The 21,572-nt window shown below is 40.0% G+C and overlaps 1 protein-coding gene across 1 annotated transcript; it reads right to left on the reverse strand.

Annotated features, from left to right (window-relative positions):
• Positions 1-2,583: 2,583 nt before the first annotated feature.
• Positions 2,584-10,408, reverse strand: LOC133458519 (leucine-rich repeat LGI family member 2-like). Its single transcript, XM_061738543.1, has 8 exons — positions 10,129-10,408; positions 9,738-9,809; positions 9,061-9,132; positions 8,808-8,879; positions 8,589-8,660; positions 8,143-8,312; positions 6,778-6,942; positions 2,584-4,663 (listed from the first exon to the last, which is right to left on the reverse strand). The coding sequence occupies exons 1-8, from the start codon at positions 10,308-10,310 to the stop codon at positions 3,828-3,830; spliced, it is 1,641 nt and encodes a 546-aa protein (XP_061594527.1). The 5' UTR covers positions 10,311-10,408; the 3' UTR covers positions 2,584-3,827.
• Between the last annotated feature and the right edge of the window lie 11,164 nt (positions 10,409-21,572).

Here is a 21,572-nt window from a genome sequence, read left to right on the forward strand (position 1 = left end):
ATACAGCTTGTGACAGAAGGAAACACCTCACTTTTATATAATTAACCTTCTATTTATTTTGTCAAAATTTCTCATACATAAATCCAAATTCTCTAATCAATTCCACAGAATTAATGTTATATGTAACATTACATTTCCTCGATAACGGCACAAAGAAAGCCTTAAAAACCTCTCGACTTTTCAAATAGTTTAATTTATTTGTATAAACCTGGTGTACTTTCCTTTTATTTTCTAACAGATCCCTGGCATTTTGTGTAAGGGAATACTCAAGTTGTATTCATTTTCATTTTCTCCATGCTGATTTTTTTTGTTCCTTTTCAGCTTGTTGTATGCCATGTTCTGTTATGTATGTATGTTATACTTTGGTGTTGGTTATATTTTTTCACTTGGCTTGTTAAACAGTAAGTCATTGGTAAAGTGCATTAGAAATGTAACATAGTAATAATTCATCTGTGCTAATATTCCAAGACATGATATTATTTAATTTTTGACAAACTAGTTCATTCATGGCATCTTAGCCATGCCAAAATTAATCCAATGAAGGAATTTGCTTTTCCCACTACCAGAGACATATTTCTGATGGTGCAAAGAGATTTGTAAACTTGTAAAACACTGCAAATAAATATATTTTGGTCTGAGCTACATACAAGAAGTAAACAAAAGGAAACTCGGCACCAAGCGTCTTTGAGATCTTTTAAAAGCGCTCTATAAATAAAATTGATTATTATTATTATTCTGAGCTACAATGCTACAGACAAAATAATATAATGGAGAATGATTTTTATAGGTTGAAAAGAATATTTTGCAGATTTTTTCATTGGTTTCCAATCATAATTGACTGGTGCTGTTGACCCGGGCCTTGACCGATCTCCATGGAGCTTGGGTTCATTGATCTTATGGTCTGCATGTTTTAGGTCAGATACCTGTCCTCCCCCTCTGCATTTATCTGGACTTGGGACCAGCTCAGAAAAACACATGACCTGTGAACCCCTGAGACTATCGTCTAAAGCGAGCGACTGCTCCATCAGATATTCCTTCTCTAAATTTTTGCTCCTCCAAATCTGCCCAACTCTCTTCAAGTTGTTTATTATGTTTTATTATGCAAAATGTTTTTCACCTGTAGCCCCCTTCCCTTCTCTCTCTGCAGTTGTTGAAGACCTTCCTCCATTTCAATCTTTGTCTCATGTCTTTGACTTTTTCATTTTTCCCTCATGTTCTTTGCGGTCTTCCACCAGATTTATTTGAATGTCAAAAACATTTCTTTGCTCAATTTCCATTTTTTTTTCTGGTTCTCCATCGTAATTAGTTCCATTTCAGTATTTTCTAGATCTATATTTTGCCGTATGGGTTCCAAGTATCTTCTTTGGTCATCCAAGTTCATGTTTTCTGCTTCCAGCAAATCAGTTTCCTCTTGCTCATGTTGTGCATTGCACCGTTCATTCTCTCTTTGTTGTCTGCAAAGATCATAGGGGATGTAGGACAAACTATAGTATTGCAAGGGCATATAAATTCCAGCGTTTCTCTCAGATTCATGTTTTGAGCCTTTTCAGTAATCAACCCAGCTAAGACGTTCAAGTATATCCGTTTGTGCAATCTAATTTTCAAAGTAGTTTAAATAAATAAGGAAGTCCCCGGTACTTATAGCCCAGGGGTCGGCAACCCAAAATGTTGAAATTGGACCCAAAACACAAAAAACAAATATGTCTGGAGCCGCAAAAAATGAAGAGTCTTGTATCAGCCTTAGAATGAAGGCAACACATGCTGCATGTAGCTATATTAGTTAGAACTGGGGAAATATATATTTTTTTTTTCATTATGCACAGAAAAAAGTTGAAATGTCGAGAAAAAAGTTGAAATTGTCAAGATTAATGTTGAAGTACAATCTTGAGAAAAAAGTCGAAATGTCGAAAAAAAAAAGTCGAAATGTCCAGAAAAAAGTCAAAATGTTGAGAAAAAAGTAGAAATATCGAGATTAATGTTGAAGTACAATCTCGAGGAAAAAAGTTGAAATGATGAGAAAAAAATCGAAATGTCAAGAAAAAGGTCAAAATTTCGAGAAAAAAGTCAAAATGTCGAGATAAAAAAAAGGAAAGGAAAAGGGAAGAAAAGAAGATAAAAAAGAAGAAAAAATAAAAGAAAAAAAGAGAAAAAAACAGAAAAAAGGGGAAAAAAAAGGAAAAAAAAAAGAAGAAAAAAGGTCAAACATTTTTGAAAAAGCTCCAGGGAGCCACTAGGGCGGCGCTAAAGAGCCACATGCGGCTCTAGAGCCGCGGGTTACCGACCCCTGTTATAGCCATATGACAACACTCACCCGTGATCGCCACAGTGAGCCGTGGTTGAGAGCCACGCACATAGAGTTGGTTCAATGGTCTTTAATGGATCCCTGTGAGCACATTATTACGTTAGAAGTTCTATATGAGCGAAAACCCACTTCTTTATTATTACCTCGGCATTGGTTTAGTTGTAAGTCATAAGAGAACTGCTGTGAGAAGGGCATGAATTGATATTTTTTTCCCAACATCTGAATAGATGATGAAAAACATAACTTGTATTCGATAGTATTTGATGCATTTAATCAAATAAATTGTTTATAAAATGATACAGCTTAACTAAGACATCATTCTATTGTTATTAGTTTGAAAAAAGAACAATTTTTTCAAACCTTAAACAAATTTCAACAGGGAATAAAAAGCATTTAAAACATATATAAAAAACAAAAACACATTTGAAAATATTGTCATCAAAGCAGCTTTTCAGGCTTTATAAAACTGACATAATATGTCACTGTAACGAACACTTTTTGCATAGGAACTAACAGTAGGTCTTCTGCTTCTATTAATCAGACACTAAGCTGCATATATGCAAACTAGCTATGAATACTGCACATGTGAACTCATATTTATGTTCTGTATCCTGTTATCCTTTGATGGAAAAGAAACCTGCCCTTTTTAATTGCCAGCCATACCACAGAGGTTAGTTGGATGAGATGGATTTATCTTCTCTGATAACTACTCATTTTACAGCATTTTTAAAAATAGGCCACGGCTCCGGGTTTGTTCATACAATGTCTTCTGTCTGTGCATTTACACCAGTTTGAGTAACATTGAAGGATGACTTGTACAGACTTAACACCGCAGCAAATAGAAGTGGCCGGTCCAAAATGTCATTTTTATACACTAGCTGTACGGACACCAAGGCTTACAATAGTGATTTATTTTAATAGGCTGATTACTCCCAGGGATAACAATAATTTCCATTTTGCAGCAAACAAATATTCTGTTCTCACTCAAAATTGCCTAAATTACAGTATTTTAGTATTTAATGAATGTTTACAATGTTTTAAAAGCTAATATTAGACTTAGGGCCATTTTAACTCCATCATTTTCCTTTAATCTTCCAGGCGCAGCATAAAGATTCACATATGATGGACTTGGAGCTTATACGTTTTTCACTACCTGTATTGGATGGTCATGCTATATACTCTAACAGCCATTGCATAAATAAGCACTCTTCTCCTCAAGCATTGTTAGATTGTCAGGATTAGAATAAGTCAACATTTTTAAGTATATGCCAGATTTGTCACAGCATTATTTTCATGCAACTTCATTTCAAACAATGCCTTGATCAGTTTTTCAGGCCTCAGCTTCAAGTTAACAAGCTCTGGTATTGTATCAGTCATTTCTTCTACGCTGCTTTACATTTCTAGTATTTGCATAACCTTGCAAAACTTTTTGCCTTAAGAAAAATCATATATTGCGCTGCATAAGTAAGATTATTTAGCACACGAGACTCCTTTGTAGCATACACACATTACTGTGATCAGTCATTTACAAGCTTAGATCTATATATATATGCTCAAAAACCATTGATTTCCCCTTGAGACTGGAGGAGAAGATGAAACTCCTCCGGTCAGTGGTCACCACAGTGAATGACCGAGGTGACTGCACATAAATATCCTTGAACTTGTGATATGTTTTGGTCTCGGCATCCCAGAGGTGGATCTGAGTGAAAGAGTAATCGCTACCAAGAGCAAGGTAGTGTCTGTCCTCGAAGGTGAAAGGCTGGAGGACCATTGCTCCTCGAGAGGGAAGAGCCTGCACCTCAGTGAACACTTTACCGGCCCACTTGAGGACTTTGGAGTCACCGATGTAACAGGCGAGGGCCAGATACAAGTCACCCTCCAGGCGAAAAGCTTTCACTGCCACCACGTCGTCAACTTTGGGGATTTCAATGTGAAGTATGAACTTCAGGGTGCTCTTGTTCCACAGGTAGATAACGGGCGCCTGGGAGCGACTGGCTAAAATTAGATAGCTCTTCCCATCCACCTCGACAAACTCGGCATCTGTGTCACGAAACCATTCATGGAGAAACTGGTAGGAATGAAAACCGGTCTCGTTGCGGTCTGATTGGTCAGTCCATTTGTAGAGGGTAGACATGCCTGCCTTTGAGCTGTCCACGATCACAAAATACCAGTCACCGTCCATGTGAAAGGTCTCAATGTCATTCGGTTTTGAGATGTTGAAGACCTCGATTGTTTGAAACTTGGTGAACTTATTTTGTTGTTCATCAAGCTTGTAAATGTGGGAACCTCCAAAGAGCTGGGTGACTATCATCAACACATGGTTTTCAATCAGAACTGACTTGCATCCAACAACGGATTTCCCTACGAAGAAAACAAAAAGCTTTTAGTGGCGATACAACTCAGAATATGAAGCTTTTTCAGATGATTTTCATATTTTGTATGAAAAGACCAAAAACCAACAACAAATCCATCTTTTAGCACTTCTCAACCTAGCTTGCTATGACATGGAAACAACACATTGAATACATTAAAGGAAAAATTTCAAAATCACTCGCAATCCTGTATAAATCCAGAAATGTACTGAATTCCAAGGCCTTGCATTTGATCTACTACTCATTGATTGTTCCCTATTTATCTTCTGTGTGGAATAGTGGGGATCCACCTTTAAAACCACCTTAAATTCGATAATAAAACTTCAAAAACGAGCCATACGTATCATCAATAAGGCTGATTACTACGCTCACACAGATCCACTTTTTCTAAATTCTCATGTTATTAAATTTTATGATTTGTTTTATTATAAAATCATGCAAATTATGTTCAGAGCAAAATCAAAAATGCTCCCTGACTCAATACAGAGGTTCTTTTCAATTCAGGAAACTCCCTATAATCTTAGAGGTGTCTGCAATTTTACTGTACAAAAAGCTAAAAAAGGTATGAAAAGGAGACGTGTCTCCATTACTGGAGTTAAATTCTGGAATGATGCCAACATAAATTTAAAAACATGTCATTCTCTTTTGGTTTTTAAGAAAATGGTTTGTAAAGCTATTTTTAAAGCTTATAAGTGCAATTGACTATCTGTAAATGTTTCTTTGCTTTTCTATTGTTTCTTTGCCTTTTGTTGTTTCTTTGCTTTTCTGTTGTTTCTTTGCTTTTCTATTTTCTTTTTGGTTTTCTGGAGGTCGGTAGCCACAAAAAGAAAGTTGGTACTATAGGATAGGCTTTTATAAGCAGTTTGCTTCAGCCTATGCCTTTTCAGTCATTGTTCAACACATTTTTGGTTTTGTATGAAATGTTAATGCTGTGCACAATGTTTTTTTTGGTGTTGTGTTTTGTGTTGTCATGACTGAATAAACTTCATTCAACTTCAACTTCAACATTTCTCATCCAAATTATCTTATTCATGAAGATATTCATCCTTAAACATTGTTTAATGGCATTAATTCATTCTCTAAGTGTTACGTAGCTGTATCAGTGCATGGAAAGGTCTTAAAAACCGCACTAGAGGGAGATATTTTTTCCCTCATGCTGTAGGATTCTTGATACACCCATATCTGTACTCTTCTTGCCTCACTTTTCTAAAATAAGTAAAAGAATATTTGCCTCTTCAAACAAAGAATGAGCATCTGTCTTGCCCTCCACTGTTATTTACAGGTGAGCAGACCATCAATAACCCTATCCTTTCATTAGAATAAACGAGGAGCTATAATGATGTTTTAGACAGGGGGTTGTACCATAATGTACTGTGTGAGAAATACAATGTGCTCTTTGTGCATTAAAGCATATATGCAACTTGAGTGTAATATAAAATAGAGTAAAAAACGAATTCCTGAAAGACGTTTAGACACAATGAGACATCAGTTGTGCTTTTACATTGACTCATACCGCTCATACCGCACAGCTATGGTTTTTCCACTTTCCTAGGTAATGCTCAGAGTGCTGCCGGGTAGGGCAATTATCTCTTTATGTTCGGCTTATTTGATTTATACAACCAAAGTTAAGGCTTCTATTGAGCACTTAGAGGAAGAAATCTCCATTTTAGGCTTCCATCCAAGTTGGCTCATTGTAAGTTGTAAGTCAAGTCTAATATTCTAACAAAGTCCCATGACAAGTTTTTAAAACTTTTAAGACTTTTGGGCTCTGTGTTGGCTTCCCTAACTCTTCCAAAAAGCCTGCAGAACCCACGAGCAAGGGAAGAACAAACTGTGTTGCACATTTAGTGCAGGCAGTATTTCTAGCACAAAAATACAATACTTGTGGAACTGCCTCAGAATAAATGAATGCATACTATTGAATATAAAGCAATACATCTCTACATTTATGATCCTGTAGTCTTGAAGATTTGAATGTCATTGACGGTTCATGAAAGTTGTAGGTACATTGGGCTTTGACTATGCACAGAATCCTTGTTTTCCTATTTTTTTCATGGCATGTATTGAATGAAAGACAGAATGAATTACTGAGTGTTGTCAAACCTGTTATATTGTCAAACTTTCTGAAATTCAATTCAATGTGATCCCATTCCATGACCACGCAGCTGTTGGAGTTCGGGGCAGCCATCGCCACAAAGATGTCCTCTTTAAAGGAGAAGATGTCCGATGACATGGACTGAATGGGAATGGACTGATGACGCACAAAGTCTGTGAAATGCAGACAAAAACACAAACTGCTAGTTTTGCAGATCCAGGTATCAGAGACCAAACTTCTTACATTAATGTTTCAAGTACTGCAAAACCCTCATCAGTGGTCACTTTTTTGCAGCAGCGGCCTTACCATATCCAGAAATGATTTTCAACCACTGCTCATCACCGTTTTGCTGGGAGAGCATTAGGTCTTAGTTTCATGAGTGTTAGTCCAAAAAAATGTATCATTACTGCAAACAACTGTTCAGTGCCTGTCCCTAAAGTCTAGTGACTAGCAGAGTAATGAAATACTTCCATGCCAGTAGAAGAGAAGACAACGGTGATGCATGCAAGAGGCGATGGTGACAAAATGAACATTTTTGGGTAGTGTATGATGGGATTTTTTTTTTTTTATTCTAAAAAAATGTGCCATGTCTCTAAAAAGATTGAAAAACTGTGATACAGTATACATGCTATCCGGAGCAAGTATACTCTGACACATTCATAATGGTGTCCCATTGGACACTTTAGAAACATACAAGTATTAGAACTTGTATGTTAGAACTGTTAGAACTTTTCATCATCAAATATACGTATGTAATATAATTTACAAACCTTAAAATATCCAAATTTCAAACATGTTTTAAAGTCAATTGCAGATCTGAAATGATATATCAAATATCTTTTTGTGACCACACCAGTGTGAGCCAAGTATTTTTCATGTTTTGTCCTGTCATCTTAATTTTTTGTATTTCAGATCTGCAATTGACTTTAAAACATGTTTGAAGTTTGGATATTTTAAGGTTTGTAAAGATTTTTTACAGCATGAAGAAAAGGACCCTATGTCTATGTCTACAAAAAGCTTTTTAGAGGAATAGTTATTAATATACATTGATTCTATTTGTTTTTTTGGGCCTAAAATCATACATGCTCATGTGCTGTTAAATTATTAAACCATTTCACTAATGTACTTTTCTTTATCCTGACAATTCTGGCAATAATTTCATTTTTTGCTTTTACTACTACGCCTTGTGTTCCTTCTGACAGTGGGACTGCCAATGGAAATTAGCCTTTTGGCTACAATTGGGTGCATTTACATTTTTAAAATGTTAATTAATGTACATTTTCCCTCTATAACAAATAAATGAGAAATGAAATTAAATGAAATGAATAACTAGTGTACTCATGAGCGCCTTTGATGATGCACTTGCTCTTTACCTGTAGAAATACATTCACCCGGAGGAATAGGAAGGTCATTGAGTCGTTTGCCCTTCATGTCACTGGGGCCTGCACACATGACATCTGATACTGTGGCATTCGTGTTTTTCAGCCAGGTCATCAACCACTTGTTCTCACAATTGCACTGGAAAGAGTTTCCTCGCAGATCCCTGATGCATGAAAGCAAGAATCATCAGCAGTGAAAGACAAATGAGAAACTGCATGTGCAGAAAAAAATGCAAAGGTTTTCCTGTGTTTAACTGAATTTTTTTTAATAGTTATATCACACTATTATTGATTTATCATTGCCAAATGTCTAGGTCTGAGTCAGTTCACTTTGGAAAGCATTATGGAAAAAGGAGATGTATCCTATTTCTCTCTCAGAAACACACACAAACACACACACATACACACACACACTGCTGACACCACAACTGCTTACTCACAGTTCCAGCAATGAATCCAAGTCGAAGAAGAGATCTCTTGGCAGAAACCTCATCTCGTTATTTGCAAGGGAGCTGAGCCAGACGCACAGGGAGACAATAAAAATCAGTTCCTGCCTTTCCTCAATCTCTCTTTAAAGTTGCTGTATCATTTTCTCCTCCCTAGGAAATATGAAATGTGATACTCTTTGCAATTGGTAAAGAGAAGGAAACCAGACTTACAGATGAGTCAGAGCTCGCAGACCCCGCAAAGCATTTTTGGTGATTGTATTAATCTTGTTTCTTTCAATAAACCTGTAGTTTACCATTGTGAACATACAAAGAAATACAACACAGTTATGACACATCAGATAGCAAATGTGGCTTTAGTGATTGACATGGGTAGCTCAGGGTTGTGAATAGTCGTGCACAAATGCAGTGAATTTATAAAAGAAAATAATGTACGTCTGTGATTTGTTTGCCTTCTGATACTTACAAATACTCAAGGTGGGAAAGACCAGAAAAGGCGTCATCTTTAATTGTAGTCAAAGAATTGGCATTGAGAAGCCTGTAAAGAGAAACCAACTGTGAAATGAAGCTGAACCTTTGGTTGTTTTGCTTATTCTCCAACTCAGGGAATCACAACCAAATAGTTTGATTTTGAGTTTTTTTATTTCGGTCCATTTGGGTACAACATAATACAACATAAAGAAAGGTCCAATATATTAAATGGCACCAAAAAGGTATAGGCTGAAGCCAAGGCTTATTATGCCTACCCTATTATGAACCTCGACTCAGGAGGTTTTATACAAAACAAAACTAATAATTTGGGTTCAAACATTGAAAAATAATGGATATATTGGAAAAGTAACAGATGTATCTAGACAAGAAGCAAAGACAAAAAAAAACAAAGATGAAAACAAAACAAAAAACATACTATAAATTGCAAGGAGTGATAAATTAAGTGGTTCTTGGCAAGAGGTTAAGAGTAGGGTATGTAAAAAAAAAAAAGTTTTTTAACATACCATGGCTTACAAATAGTTTGCATTATCAAATCTATGTAAACCCCCTACCATTCGTTGTGTTTGTGCTGCATTGTCTGATCAGCAAAGCACATTAATATCAATAATCTATGAAGAAACAACGTTTCCGAGCAATATTAAAGGCACTTACAGCAGCTGAAGAGAAGGCATAAGTGAAAACACCCCTTCAGTGATTTCCGCAATGGATCCGTTTACTATGCTTCTGTTGGGAGAAGCACAAAAAAAGGACACGTTAATACACTGTAAAAAAAAAAAAAAAAAAAAAAAAAAAAAAAAAAAAACATCAAGAAGCAACTCAGATGAAAGGCACCCAATCTTAAGGCTGGTTTATGGTTCTGCGTTACACCTACGCAGAGCTTACGCCGTAGGGTACGCGGCGACGCGCACCCCCTACAGCGTAGGCTCTGCGTCGGTTTAACGCGGAACCATAAATCATCCTTTAGTCGTAGTAATATTATTAAGTGTTTTGTGGTCTATTTAAGCCCAAACTCTTTTTGCTTAAAGATTCCATATATACTCACAGTGAGTTCATCTCATTCGGTAGTATAGTCCGGGGGATCTGCGCGGCACCGACGCAGATGATGCTCTCTTTGGAGCAGGTGCATCCTGAAGGGCATTTAAAAATCTTTTTGGATTCAGCTTCTCCGTAATAAAAACACAACAGCACCAGAGCGGTGGCCAGGCAGCGCACGGCAGACGTCATGTTGCTTGTGGGGCATTAATGCGGAGCTGGGAGCGCTGCGGTCGGAGCGAGGCTGTTTTCTCCTGTCCTGACATGAAACTGCAGCAGTACAGAGGAAACCCCTGACACGGCCTGATACGGGGCTGCCGCGGCCCGGAAGGGACGAAACAAACACAACAAAACCGAGAAAAAGAAAAAAAACTGATTATTTTATAATCGCATCTAATATACAGGACTGTCCGAGAAAATTAGAATATTGTGATAAAGTTCTTTATTTTCTGTAATGCAATTAAAAAAACAAAAATGTCATACATTCTGGATTCATTACAAATCAACTGAAATATTGCAAACCTTTTATTATTTTAATATTGCTTATTATGGTTTACAGTTTAAGATTTAGATTTCCAGAATATTCTAATTTTTTGAGATAGGATATTTGAGTTTTCTTAAGCTGTAAACCATGATCAGCAATATTAAAATAATAAAAGGCTTGCAATATTTCAGTTGATTTGTAATGAATCGAGAATGTATGACATTATTGTTTTTTTTAATTGCATTACAGAAAATCACAATATTCTAATTTTCTGAGACAGTCCTGTAATTCGCGAAGGAAAATAATTTAAAATGATCTGTGTGGATGATTGGAGGATATCAATTCGTTGTTGGTAAGCTTTTAAGTGCCAACATGAATCATTAAAGTGACGTGAATATGTTTCAAGTTTCATGTTTCAAGTTTAGTTTATTCATACATAGCCATTAAAATAAACGTATACAATTGAGACCATTCAGACATTTATAATGGTCCTTTGGCATGAATGGGTCCCCTAAAGTAAGCTATTGAAAGCTTTTGGGAGGGGGCCCAAAGTTCATAAAGGAAAAAAGTAAAATCAAAGCCGCAAGCAGCGAAGAACGGGCCCCTGCTCTCATGGCCACCGTCCCCCCCGGGTTCCCCCCCACATTCCTAGGTCAATAATATTATAAAAAGTGCCTTTGCTGTTCATGTTACAGGCCTCAAGATGAGAGGCAAGTAACAGAAGATCAGTCCTGTATTTTACAGGGGAAAATAAAGACAAAAGAATTACGTTGCGTTCTTCAAGCAGGCTGCAAGCTGTCTTTATTCACAGAATCTTAGTTTTCAATCATTTTCTCTTTTTTTCTCTCTTTACATTCAATCATGTCATACAATCAATAATCATAGATCACATATTCCCAATAATCATGTTCACAATTCCCAATAAACTGTTACTATAGAATTATAGCTTTCAAATTTGGTATTTCTGCTGCTGTACCAAAACTACTGTATATGAAATACATTTTTACTGTATGTGTTACAGAACTCACATTTATACTGTTACTTTTAATCAGTGTCTTAGTTTGCTTTCTCAGTAAATACTGTTAAATACTGTTTTAAACCTATAATGTTTACTCTTTTTACAGTCTTACTGCATTTCTAGAACGTTTTAATAATAATATAAATAAATGAATTAATCAAAAAAGTTGGTCTCAAATACCATGAAATACTCTCTAACACATGAACAATGACACACCAAAACGTATGCTAACTGTGAATGGTAAAACACGTGTACTCTTTCAAGTCTCAAAATAAACTAAAACACGATATTTCTGCATGTTGCTTAGATAAAACAAAAACATAAAGGCTTATGAGTCCTTTGCCATTAGTTGTGATGCTTTTGCACATTTTACTAACCTGTATTTTACAGGGGAAAATAAAGACAAAAGAATTACGTTGCGTTCTTCAAGCAGGCTGCAAGCTGTCTGAAGTACGGTAGCCTCCGTGGTTCATATACCGGTGATACCACTGCGCAACGCCCAAGGCATACTCAGCGCTTCTTAATGCCCCCTGGTGGCGTAACTAGGTAGCGCTCCTACTATAATTTGAAACACAAAATGCAACTGAAATAGGCCTTTTACATGGCTAAAACTCAAAATTAAAATAAAACCAATACACAATTGTGCACATACACTTGTAGGTGTCACACACTCCCCAACAAAAAATAAAATGGCTCCAGACATTTTACCATTCAAAAACACTTCCAAAATAACAAACTTTTAGTGTGATTTCTCAATCACCTAAGTGTAGGTGTGCATGTTCGGGAATACTGGGTAGGGGAAAGGGGATGGCCAGTAGGGTACCGGGACTTGGTAAAGTGCAAAAGGGTTAACTTGCATTCCCCAATACGACATCTGTGGGGGCCCATAAACTTCTGCACTACCAACTGAAGGGTTTCTCTGAACTGAAGGTTGACCTAGGGTATCGTAAGTGAAACGTGTAGCTGGCCTCCTATCCCTAATGGACCTTCTGGGTGTGTGCACATTAGTATCAGGGGTCAGGCTAGGTCTCCCTAGATTCACTTCTGGAGCAGGCTCCTCCGTTTCACTTGAAGTAGAAGGTCTGGGACTAACTCTTGGCTCTCGGTTCCCTTCATGTTCCTCCTGTTCAATGTCACTGTTCGGCTCATTGTACTGATTTCCATCATACTGATTCTGTTCCTTTTTTCTCTGTTCTGTGGGTGGAGCATCTATTCTGTTTCCACTCCTCAGATTATATCTTAATTCATAGTATGTGTTTCCATCATCATCAGAACTTGTGTCACTGTCGGGTTGTGGTTCTGTCTCCTTGAAAGGCGTATTTGTGCCTCTCCTTTTCTTTGACTTGGACTTTTCTACCTCTTTGGGCAGCTCGACAGGTAGGTCATTGACAAGATGCAACAAATTACGATGCAATATACGTGACTTGGTTCTATCAGTTTCTTTGACCACCTTGTAGACTGGATTGTCACTGATTTGTTCTACCACGTTATAGATGGTGCTTTCCCAATATGACCTTAACTTTCCAGGGCCACCTCTTTGACTCAGGTTGCGTACGAGCACTCGATCACCTGGTTGTAGCACTACACCTCTTGTGTGTTGGTCATAATACTTTTTACCTCGATCACTTGACTTTTTGCTGTTTTCTGATGCTATGCGATACGCTTCTGACATGCGTTCTGCCCATTTCTCGGCATAGCCCTTTGAGGTCTGGGGTTCCTCATTGTTAACCATTCTGAACAACAGATCTATTGGCAACCGGGGGTGTCTACCAAAAAGCAGAAAGAAAGGCGAATAACCAGTCGCTTCATGACGTGTACTATTGTACGCATGTACAATCTGGGGAAGATAGTCTTTCCAATTTTCCTTTTTTTTCTCCTTCAGGGTACGCAGCATCTGGAGAATCGTACGGTTAAACCGTTCGGCCGGATTCCCCTGAGGGTGGTAGGGAGTCGTACGAGAGTGTCCTACTGTGCTCATTTTCTGTAGAGTTCGGAAGAGATCATTCTCGAACTCCTTCCCTTGGTCGTGGTGTAATTTAGACATGTATCCATATCTGGGAATGTAATCATTAAAGATCTTCTCCGCCGCGGTTTTCCCAGACTTGTTACGAGTCGGATAGGCCTGTGCATATCGGGTAAAGTGGTCTACCACAACAAGAATGTATTGGTATCCACCTTTACTAGGCTCCAAGTGCATATAATCAATGGATACGAGCTCCAGTGGAGAGCTGGTAGTTATGCTACCCATTGGTGCTCGTATGTGGGTCACTGGCTTTTTCTGTTTTATGCATTGGCACTGTCTCGTGACATAGGTCTCAATGTCACGTCTCATATACGGCCAATAAAATCTCTGCCTAGCCAAGTTTAGGACTCTTTCAGTGCCAACATGGCCCATATCATCGTGCAAGTGCTTAAGGACTAGGGCTTTGTAGCTAGCGGGCAAGACTAACTGACGTCTCTCGGCTGTCTTACGATAGAGCACTCCATTCTCAATGTGTAGCCTTGTCCATTCGTGCATTACCTTCTTGCCAGCGCCCTTCACACTCTGTTTCATGCTTTCAGTCAGTGGTGCACTTGACTCTTTCATTTTTAGAATCTCCCCAATCACTGGATCTGTTCGCTGGGCTTTTTGCAGTTCAGCTAGATCAATCGGTGTCACAGCTTCTCTGCTGCTTGGTTCGGACTGGGCACTCTGTTCTAGAGCCAGGGCGGCGATCCAGGCAACATCTCCCTGCTCACCTGCTCTGCACCCTCCCCAAGTAGCAGTGACAGCTTCTCTGGGAAGTTCTTGTGTACACTCAGTGACATATGTGTTGATATCTAGGGGGCATCTGGACAGTGTATCGGCATCACCGTTTGCTTTGCCGGGTCTGTACCGTATGTCAAACTTAAAATCTGACAGTTCACCCACCCACCGGAATCCAACTGCATTCAACTTAGCAGTACTCATGACATACGTTAAGGGATTATTGTCTGTATAGACAGTAAAATGTGGGGCATAATACAAGTAATCCCTAAATTTCTCACAGACGGCCCACTTAAGAGCGAGAAATTCTAGTTTGCCTGAGTGCATTCGGTAGTTTCTTTCAGCTGGGTTGAGGGTTCGTGAGCCATAACCGATTACTCTTAGCTTCCCATTCTGACGTTGGTACAGAACAGCTCCAAGTCCCTTTTCAGATGCGTCCGTGTGGAGCACAAAAGGCAACTCGAAGTCAGGGTAGGCGAGAATAGGGGGGTTCACCAACTGGTCAATTAGCTTACACAAGGTGTCTTGGTGGAGCTCGGTCCACTCAACTGGTGTTCTGGATGGTAATTGTGCACCCTTCCCCTTCTGAGCTTTGCGCCTATCCTGAGGCTGCTGTTCTTGGCCCTTTTTCTGTTGTAGGAGCTCATAGATGGGCTTCGCTACTCTGGAAAAATCTTGGACAAAAGAACGATAGTAGCTCAGAAACCCAGCTATTCTCCGAACATCTCCAATGGTGGTTGGTGTCTCGTTTTTCAAGGCGTACACCGCCTCCAAGTCCTTGGGGTCGATGCGAATGCCCTCAGCTGAAACCAACCGGCCAACATATCTCACCTCATGTTTAAACAGGTCACATTTTGTGGGTCTGAGTTTCACTCCATGACTCTGGAGAGCTCTAAGGACCTTCCTCAGCCCTTCAATGTGGTCTTCAAACGTCTTGGCATAACATAAAATGTCATCCAAGTACGGTATGCAACACTCATCACGCAGAGGAGCGAGCATCTCTTCCATACTGCGTTGAAATGCAGCAGGTGCGTTCGTCAAACCAAAGGGTATCCGCACCCACTCAAACAGACCCCAGGGCGTAATAAATGCAGTCAAGTGGCGCGACCCTTCTGCAATAAACCCCTGGTGGTAAGCCTTCCCCTGATCTAGAATGGAGAACCAACTGTACCCACCCAAGGTGTCTGTGAGGTCTTGGATTCTCGGCAGGGGGTGGCGGTCTGGGACTGTGCGCTGGTTTAAGAGACGGTAATCAATACAAAGACGGAGAGTGCCGTCTTTCTTGCGCACACAGATGACAGGAGCCGAATAAGGGGACTTAGACTTCACAATCCACCCTCTGACAAGCAGATCCTCAATGTATTCCTTTACCTCCTTGTACAGGGGTTTTGGAATGGAGGCATAGGATCTTTGTACAGGGTTTTTGTCATTGAGTGTGATTGACATCTCTAAGCTCGGTATACACCCCATGTCATTGTCATCTCGTGCGAAGGCTGCTGACTCTTCCCTTAACAGTTCTCGTGCAACCTTCTGTTGTTCCCCACTTAAGTGACTTATGTCAACTGGTGGGTCCCACCTATCTGCCACACTACTTCCCTTGTCCTGTTGAGTCATCTGGACTTTCTGACGGTCATTGGGCTTCGGACCACTCTCGTCAGTCTGTACTATTTTAACCACTGGCTCAATGCTTCCTAGAACTGTTCTACAGGACAGGGTCACTTCGTGTCTAGTGTGGTTACCGATGGGGACTCTCACATAGGGAACTTTTGCCTGACTGATTGCGACAAGACTGTCACCAACATCTAGCTGCTGTAGCTGTGGGTTGTTGTCAGTGGGTTCAAAAAGCACAACTGGGTTGGACGTGTCAAAGGGGGATGGAACCCTACACTTCACATGTCTGACCTGGCCTGCCGGAATGACTACGTCATGCTGTCCTACTCTCAACACACTTCTACTGACTTTCTCGTCGTTGGTGAGTTTGGTCTGGACAAAACTGACAATTGCACTGGCTTTATCATCTTGGAGATTCATTGCACCTCGCAGGAGTGCTACAAGGGTGGGTATGAGGTCTGCACCACCCTCTGGACCCAGTATCAGCTCCTGGATCACATTGAAACCGATCAATGGACGGTCCAAGGGCACACTACTAACCAGGAAGGGTACTTGTACTGTCAAACTAGGGTCACTGTTGTCGGGGAGACTAACCATCACTCCTACCCAGCCGTCATATGGCAACGGTTCCCCGTTTACGGCCAGCACACTGAGAGGTTGTCGTCCAATCAATTCAGCCAATGGACGCACTGTGTGCTCAGGGAGGTATGTATTTACCCACTGACGATCGAGAAGACTCACTTGGGCACCTGTGTCAAATAAACAGTCTACTGCATAACTGTTAATGTAACACTTGATCTTACATTTCCTCCCCACTAGCTGAGCCACTCTTTCACGAATTTCAGTCTCTCTGTTTAGGGGCGAGGGGGTCACAAAGTTAGTTTTCACATGAGCTTGACTTTCTTTGGTCAGCTCTGTTTCTGTGGGACACTCTTGTCCACTGCCCCTTATAGCATGGGCGTTAGCAGAGGATGGGCTATTGTTCTTGTTCTGCCCCTGTTTAAGACATCCTACTGCCCTGTGACCTGTTTCCCCACATTTGAAGCAATGGTTGCATGAACTTAAGCCCTTCTCAATGCAATTGGGACACCCGTATCGCCTTGTTGTTGGTTTGTGTTTTGGCTTTGGGTGAGAGCACTCACAGGGTTGTTCTGAGGCCTTAACAGCTGTGAGGGATTCAACCAATTTGGTTAGAGCATCTACCTTGGCATTCAGTTCCTCAATTACCTTATTCTTAGTCTTTGGCTTGTTTTCTGGTTCTTTTTCAGTGACATCATCCTCAAGTTGGGCACTGTGAGCCTGTGTTATTTTTCTACTAGAGCCATGTCCCACTTGTCCCAGCCTTCTCTGTCTCTCACTCTCCTCGCTGCACACTTTGTTCACCTGCCTTATCAGTGACTCATCTGACACAGCATTATCAGACAAAAGGGGTTTGAGTTCAGAGCGGACATCTGTGTACTTTTGGAGAAGGCCCTGATAAATCGTACGTAAGAAGACATTCTGGACTGTGCGGGGCTCATATTCAATGTCCATGCTAGCCTGTCTGGATGCAAACATGACTTTCTGCTTCAGTGCTATCACTCGGTACAGAAACTGTTGAGGGCTCTCGTGTTCATGCTGCTTAGTGCTCATCAACTCCTGAAATAACTCACTTCCACTCTTTTCACTCAGGTGTGATCGCATGAAGCTCTTAAGCTCGCTAAGGGTTAAGTCATCCTTATTAATAAGCATGTCCTTAAACTGTCCTGGTTTGACAATACGTAGGACCCCATGAATAATCTCACACTCTGAATGCTTTGCTTTTAGCCCTACATCAATCTGCTTACACAACCCATGGTAACTGATGTCGGATGTACTGTCTGTCACCTGACCTCCGTGGACTTTAAATTCTCTGTGTTGTAGGAATGATAAGTCTCTAAGGGACACCATGCCATCAGGCTGTCTGTGTACTGGGTCTGTGGTATAATGGTCCTGAGCTATGGTCCCTATACTGAGGTCTGACTGTGGTGACACAGTGAACGTAGGTGTGTGTTGGGCTGATGTGGTCATCTGTTCATGTTCAGCTAATTTCTTGCCCAAGGCCTCATAATTAGCCTTTAACATTTGGTAATCAACTACCTGTTGATCAGCAGACTTAATAGGAGATGGGTTGGCTATTTTAACTCCCATACCCGGATGAATTGGTCTAGCCGGACTAGGCATTGTGACACGGAGAGTAAAGATCTCATTAATTATATCTCTCAAAGCAAGTAAATGTGCAAAACCCTGATCCTCAGAATCAAGCAGTGTTTTACAATGCAAGTACGTACAGATATAATCAAAACAACTCTCTTCATCACCTTTAGTTACCTTTGAAGAGTCAACATCTGGCACAGGTGTGATGTTCTCGACAACTTCAAAGAGTTCATCTGCTGTCAGCTTGTGTAACTGTTTCTTTATTGTCCATGTCAGGTCTTTTCTTGCTTCGCTGTCCGCCATTTTGTCTCACTCAGCAGCGTTTTACAGTTCAGAAATCTTCGTCCCGCTCTCCGGCACAGTTACGCAGTTCAGTCGTCTTCGTCCAGCAGCTCTGGCAAGTAAGTTTTCAGTAGTCTTCCTCCAACAGCTCTGGCTCATCAAACCGTTCAGTAGTCTTCCTCCAGCAGCTCCGGCACATTACACAGTTCAATTCAGTACTGTAGGGCGAGGCATGCAGCACTCCTCCAGCAGGGAACCCTCTCACACGCAGTGGTCCCGTGGCTGCCTCAGTCGCATGTCTGCCGCTCCAGTATGCTGGTTCTGTGGTGTTGGACGGGCTGTCCAGCACTCTGCTAGGGTCCCTCTCGCACGTGGTCCCGCAGCTGCATCAGTCGCACGCCCGTCAGTCCACCACGCTGGTACTGTGATGTGTCCTGGGTTTGTAGTTTTAGATCAGCATTCCTTCTAGATAAGTGGTGCTGATCCCAGCGGTGCCTCCAGAATTCTGTTACAGGCCTCAAGATGAGAGGCAAGTAACAGAAGATCAGTCCTGTATTTTACAGGGGAAAATAAAGACAAAAGAATTACGTTGCGTTCTTCAAGCAGGCTGCAAGCTGTCTTTATTCACAGAATCTTAGTTTTCAATCATTTTCTCTTTTTTTCTCTCTTTACATTCAATCATGTCATACAATCAATAATCATAGATCACATATTCCCAATAATCATGTTCACAATTCCCAATAAACTGTTACTATAGAATTATAGCTTTCAAATTTGGTATTTCTGCTGCTGTACCAAAACTACTGTATATGAAATACATTTTTACTGTATGTGTTACAGAACTCACATTTATACTGTTACTTTTAATCAGTGTCTTAGTTTGCTTTCTCAGTAAATACTGTTAAATACTGTTTTAAACCTATAATGTTTACTCTTTTTACAGTCTTACTGCATTTCTAGAACGTTTTAATAATAATATAAATAAATGAATTAATCAAAAAAGTTGGTCTCAAATACCATGAAATACTCTCTAACACATGAACAATGACACACCAAAACGTATGCTAACTGTGAATGGTAAAACACGTGTACTCTTTCAAGTCTCAAAATAAACTAAAACACGATATTTCTGCATGTTGCTTAGATAAAACAAAAACATAAAGGCTTATGAGTCCTTTGCCATTAGTTGTGATGCTTTTGCACATTTTACTAACCTGTATTTTACAGGGGAAAATAAAGACAAAAGAATTACGTTGCGTTCTTCAAGCAGGCTGCAAGCTGTCTGAAGTACGGTAGCCTCCGTGGTTCATATACCGGTGATACCACTGCGCAACGCCCAAGGCATACTCAGCGCTTCTTAATGCCCCCTGGTGGCGTAACTAGGTAGCGCTCCTACTATAATTTGAAACACAAAATGCAACTGAAATAGGCCTTTTACATGGCTAAAACTCAAAATTAAAATAAAACCAATACACAATTGTGCACATACACTTGTAGGTGTCACATTCACATAAAACTCAACTTATCATCATAACTAATTCAGGCCAATGAAGGTCAAGTACTCAATACCGAGTCCGATGACAACACCCACAACTCTCTATGTCAAACCATTCAAAAGTTATAGCAGAAAGTAGGAACTATCACATATGGACCAACCAGATGAAGGGGGGGGGTCGCGCTTTTTGGCGTCTAGCGTCGCCACGGTAATGCTTTTGACTGAGAAAAGTAATGCGCGTCATTGCAGGATGGAGACGCACATTTTGATGTATAACACACCTGGGTGCACATTACGGTTCGGGCCGCATTAACTGCCGAAGGAATGGCATAAATTGCGCCAAAATTACACGATTCATTCAAAATGGCCGACTTCCTGTTAGGTTTCGGCCATGGCGCCAAGAGACTTTTCTTTAAGTTGCGACATGATACAGATGTGTACCGATTTTCGTACATGTACGTCAAACCGTATTGTGGGGCTTGAGGCACAAAGTTTTATCTGTATGGACCACTCAGATGAAGGGGGGGTGCGCTTTTTGGCATCTAGCGTCGCAACTGTAACGCATTTGACTGAGAAAAGTAATGCCCATCCTCGCCGATTTTCGTGCATGTACGTCAAACCGTATTGTGGGGCTTGAGGCATGAAGTTTTCTAGGGGGCGCTGTTGAGCCATTTTACCACGACCATTAATGCAAACCATTAAATATTAAATTTTTCGCTAGGCCTGGCTTGCGTGCAAAATTTGGTGAATTTGGGGCACGTTTAGGGGGCAAAAAGGCCCTCATTTCGTCGGAAGAAAAACAAGGAAAAAAATAAATAAAAAAAATTCCTACAGATACAATAGGACATTTGCACTGTCAGTGCTCGGGCCCTAATTACAGTGCAATGTGGTACCGTTGGGAATATGAAAACAGTAGACATTACAATACAGACACTCAAACATACAAATACATACAATCATTCATACAGTCATCCCAATATCTCCGTCCTGTGGCAAGGGTATTTTATAAATAGGTAGACAGCAAATTTACTTTTAGATTTCTTTTAAAAATGGAGAGAGAACACAGCGTCTTCAGATCGTCATCAAGTCTGTTCCCGATCTGAGCCCCCCTGCAGACAACACTCACACCAGTGCAATGTAAACGCCGTTGTTTACCTGTTATCAGGTGTTTATCATAATGTGGTAGAATTGATATCTATAATAGCCTATCTATAATATAAATATAAATTAAAACTGAAATATTTGTTTCAGCACCATGGAGAGCGTTAACCAAAGTCACCAAAAACGTGGATGCCTTCTGCCTTTAGGGGACAGAAAGAGAAACTCACCTAAACTAGAACATCCATGACAACACAGTGACTCTGCAGTCAGTGAAACTTTAAAGATATTAGATGATAACAGCCTCCCTTTTCTTTTGTCAAGTATTTTACTTCACTAAAAAGCATTATTTTGTTAAACAAGAGAAAACAACATGAATTCTTTTTTTTTATAGATGGTTTCCCATATCAAGTATGTTTCAAAAGTATCCAAAGACTTGAATGATACCTAAGTCATGCTGTAAAGAAGAATCTAAATGCTTCAGGGGGTGATGGATTTCTATCCTGCTATAGAAGCCAACAAATTGACATCATGGGTTGTAAAAT

Source organism: Cololabis saira, chromosome 1 (assembly GCF_033807715.1).
Source record: "Cololabis saira isolate AMF1-May2022 chromosome 1, fColSai1.1, whole genome shotgun sequence".
Taxonomy (NCBI): domain Eukaryota; kingdom Metazoa; phylum Chordata; class Actinopteri; order Beloniformes; family Belonidae; genus Cololabis; species Cololabis saira.

Coding starts and splice junctions, on each gene's coding strand:
- LOC133458519 (XM_061738543.1), bottom strand. CDS start 10,310: ATGACGTCTGCCGTGCGCTGCCTGGCCACCGCTCTGGTGCTGTTGTGT. Junction 9,810..10,128: donor CCGAATGAGATGAACTCACT/GTGAGTATATAT, acceptor TTCTCCCAACAG/AAGCATAGTAAACGGATCCA. Junction 6,943..8,142: donor GGGTGAATGTATTTCTACAG/GTAAAGAGCAAG, acceptor TGCATTTCACAG/ACTTTGTGCGTCATCAGTCC.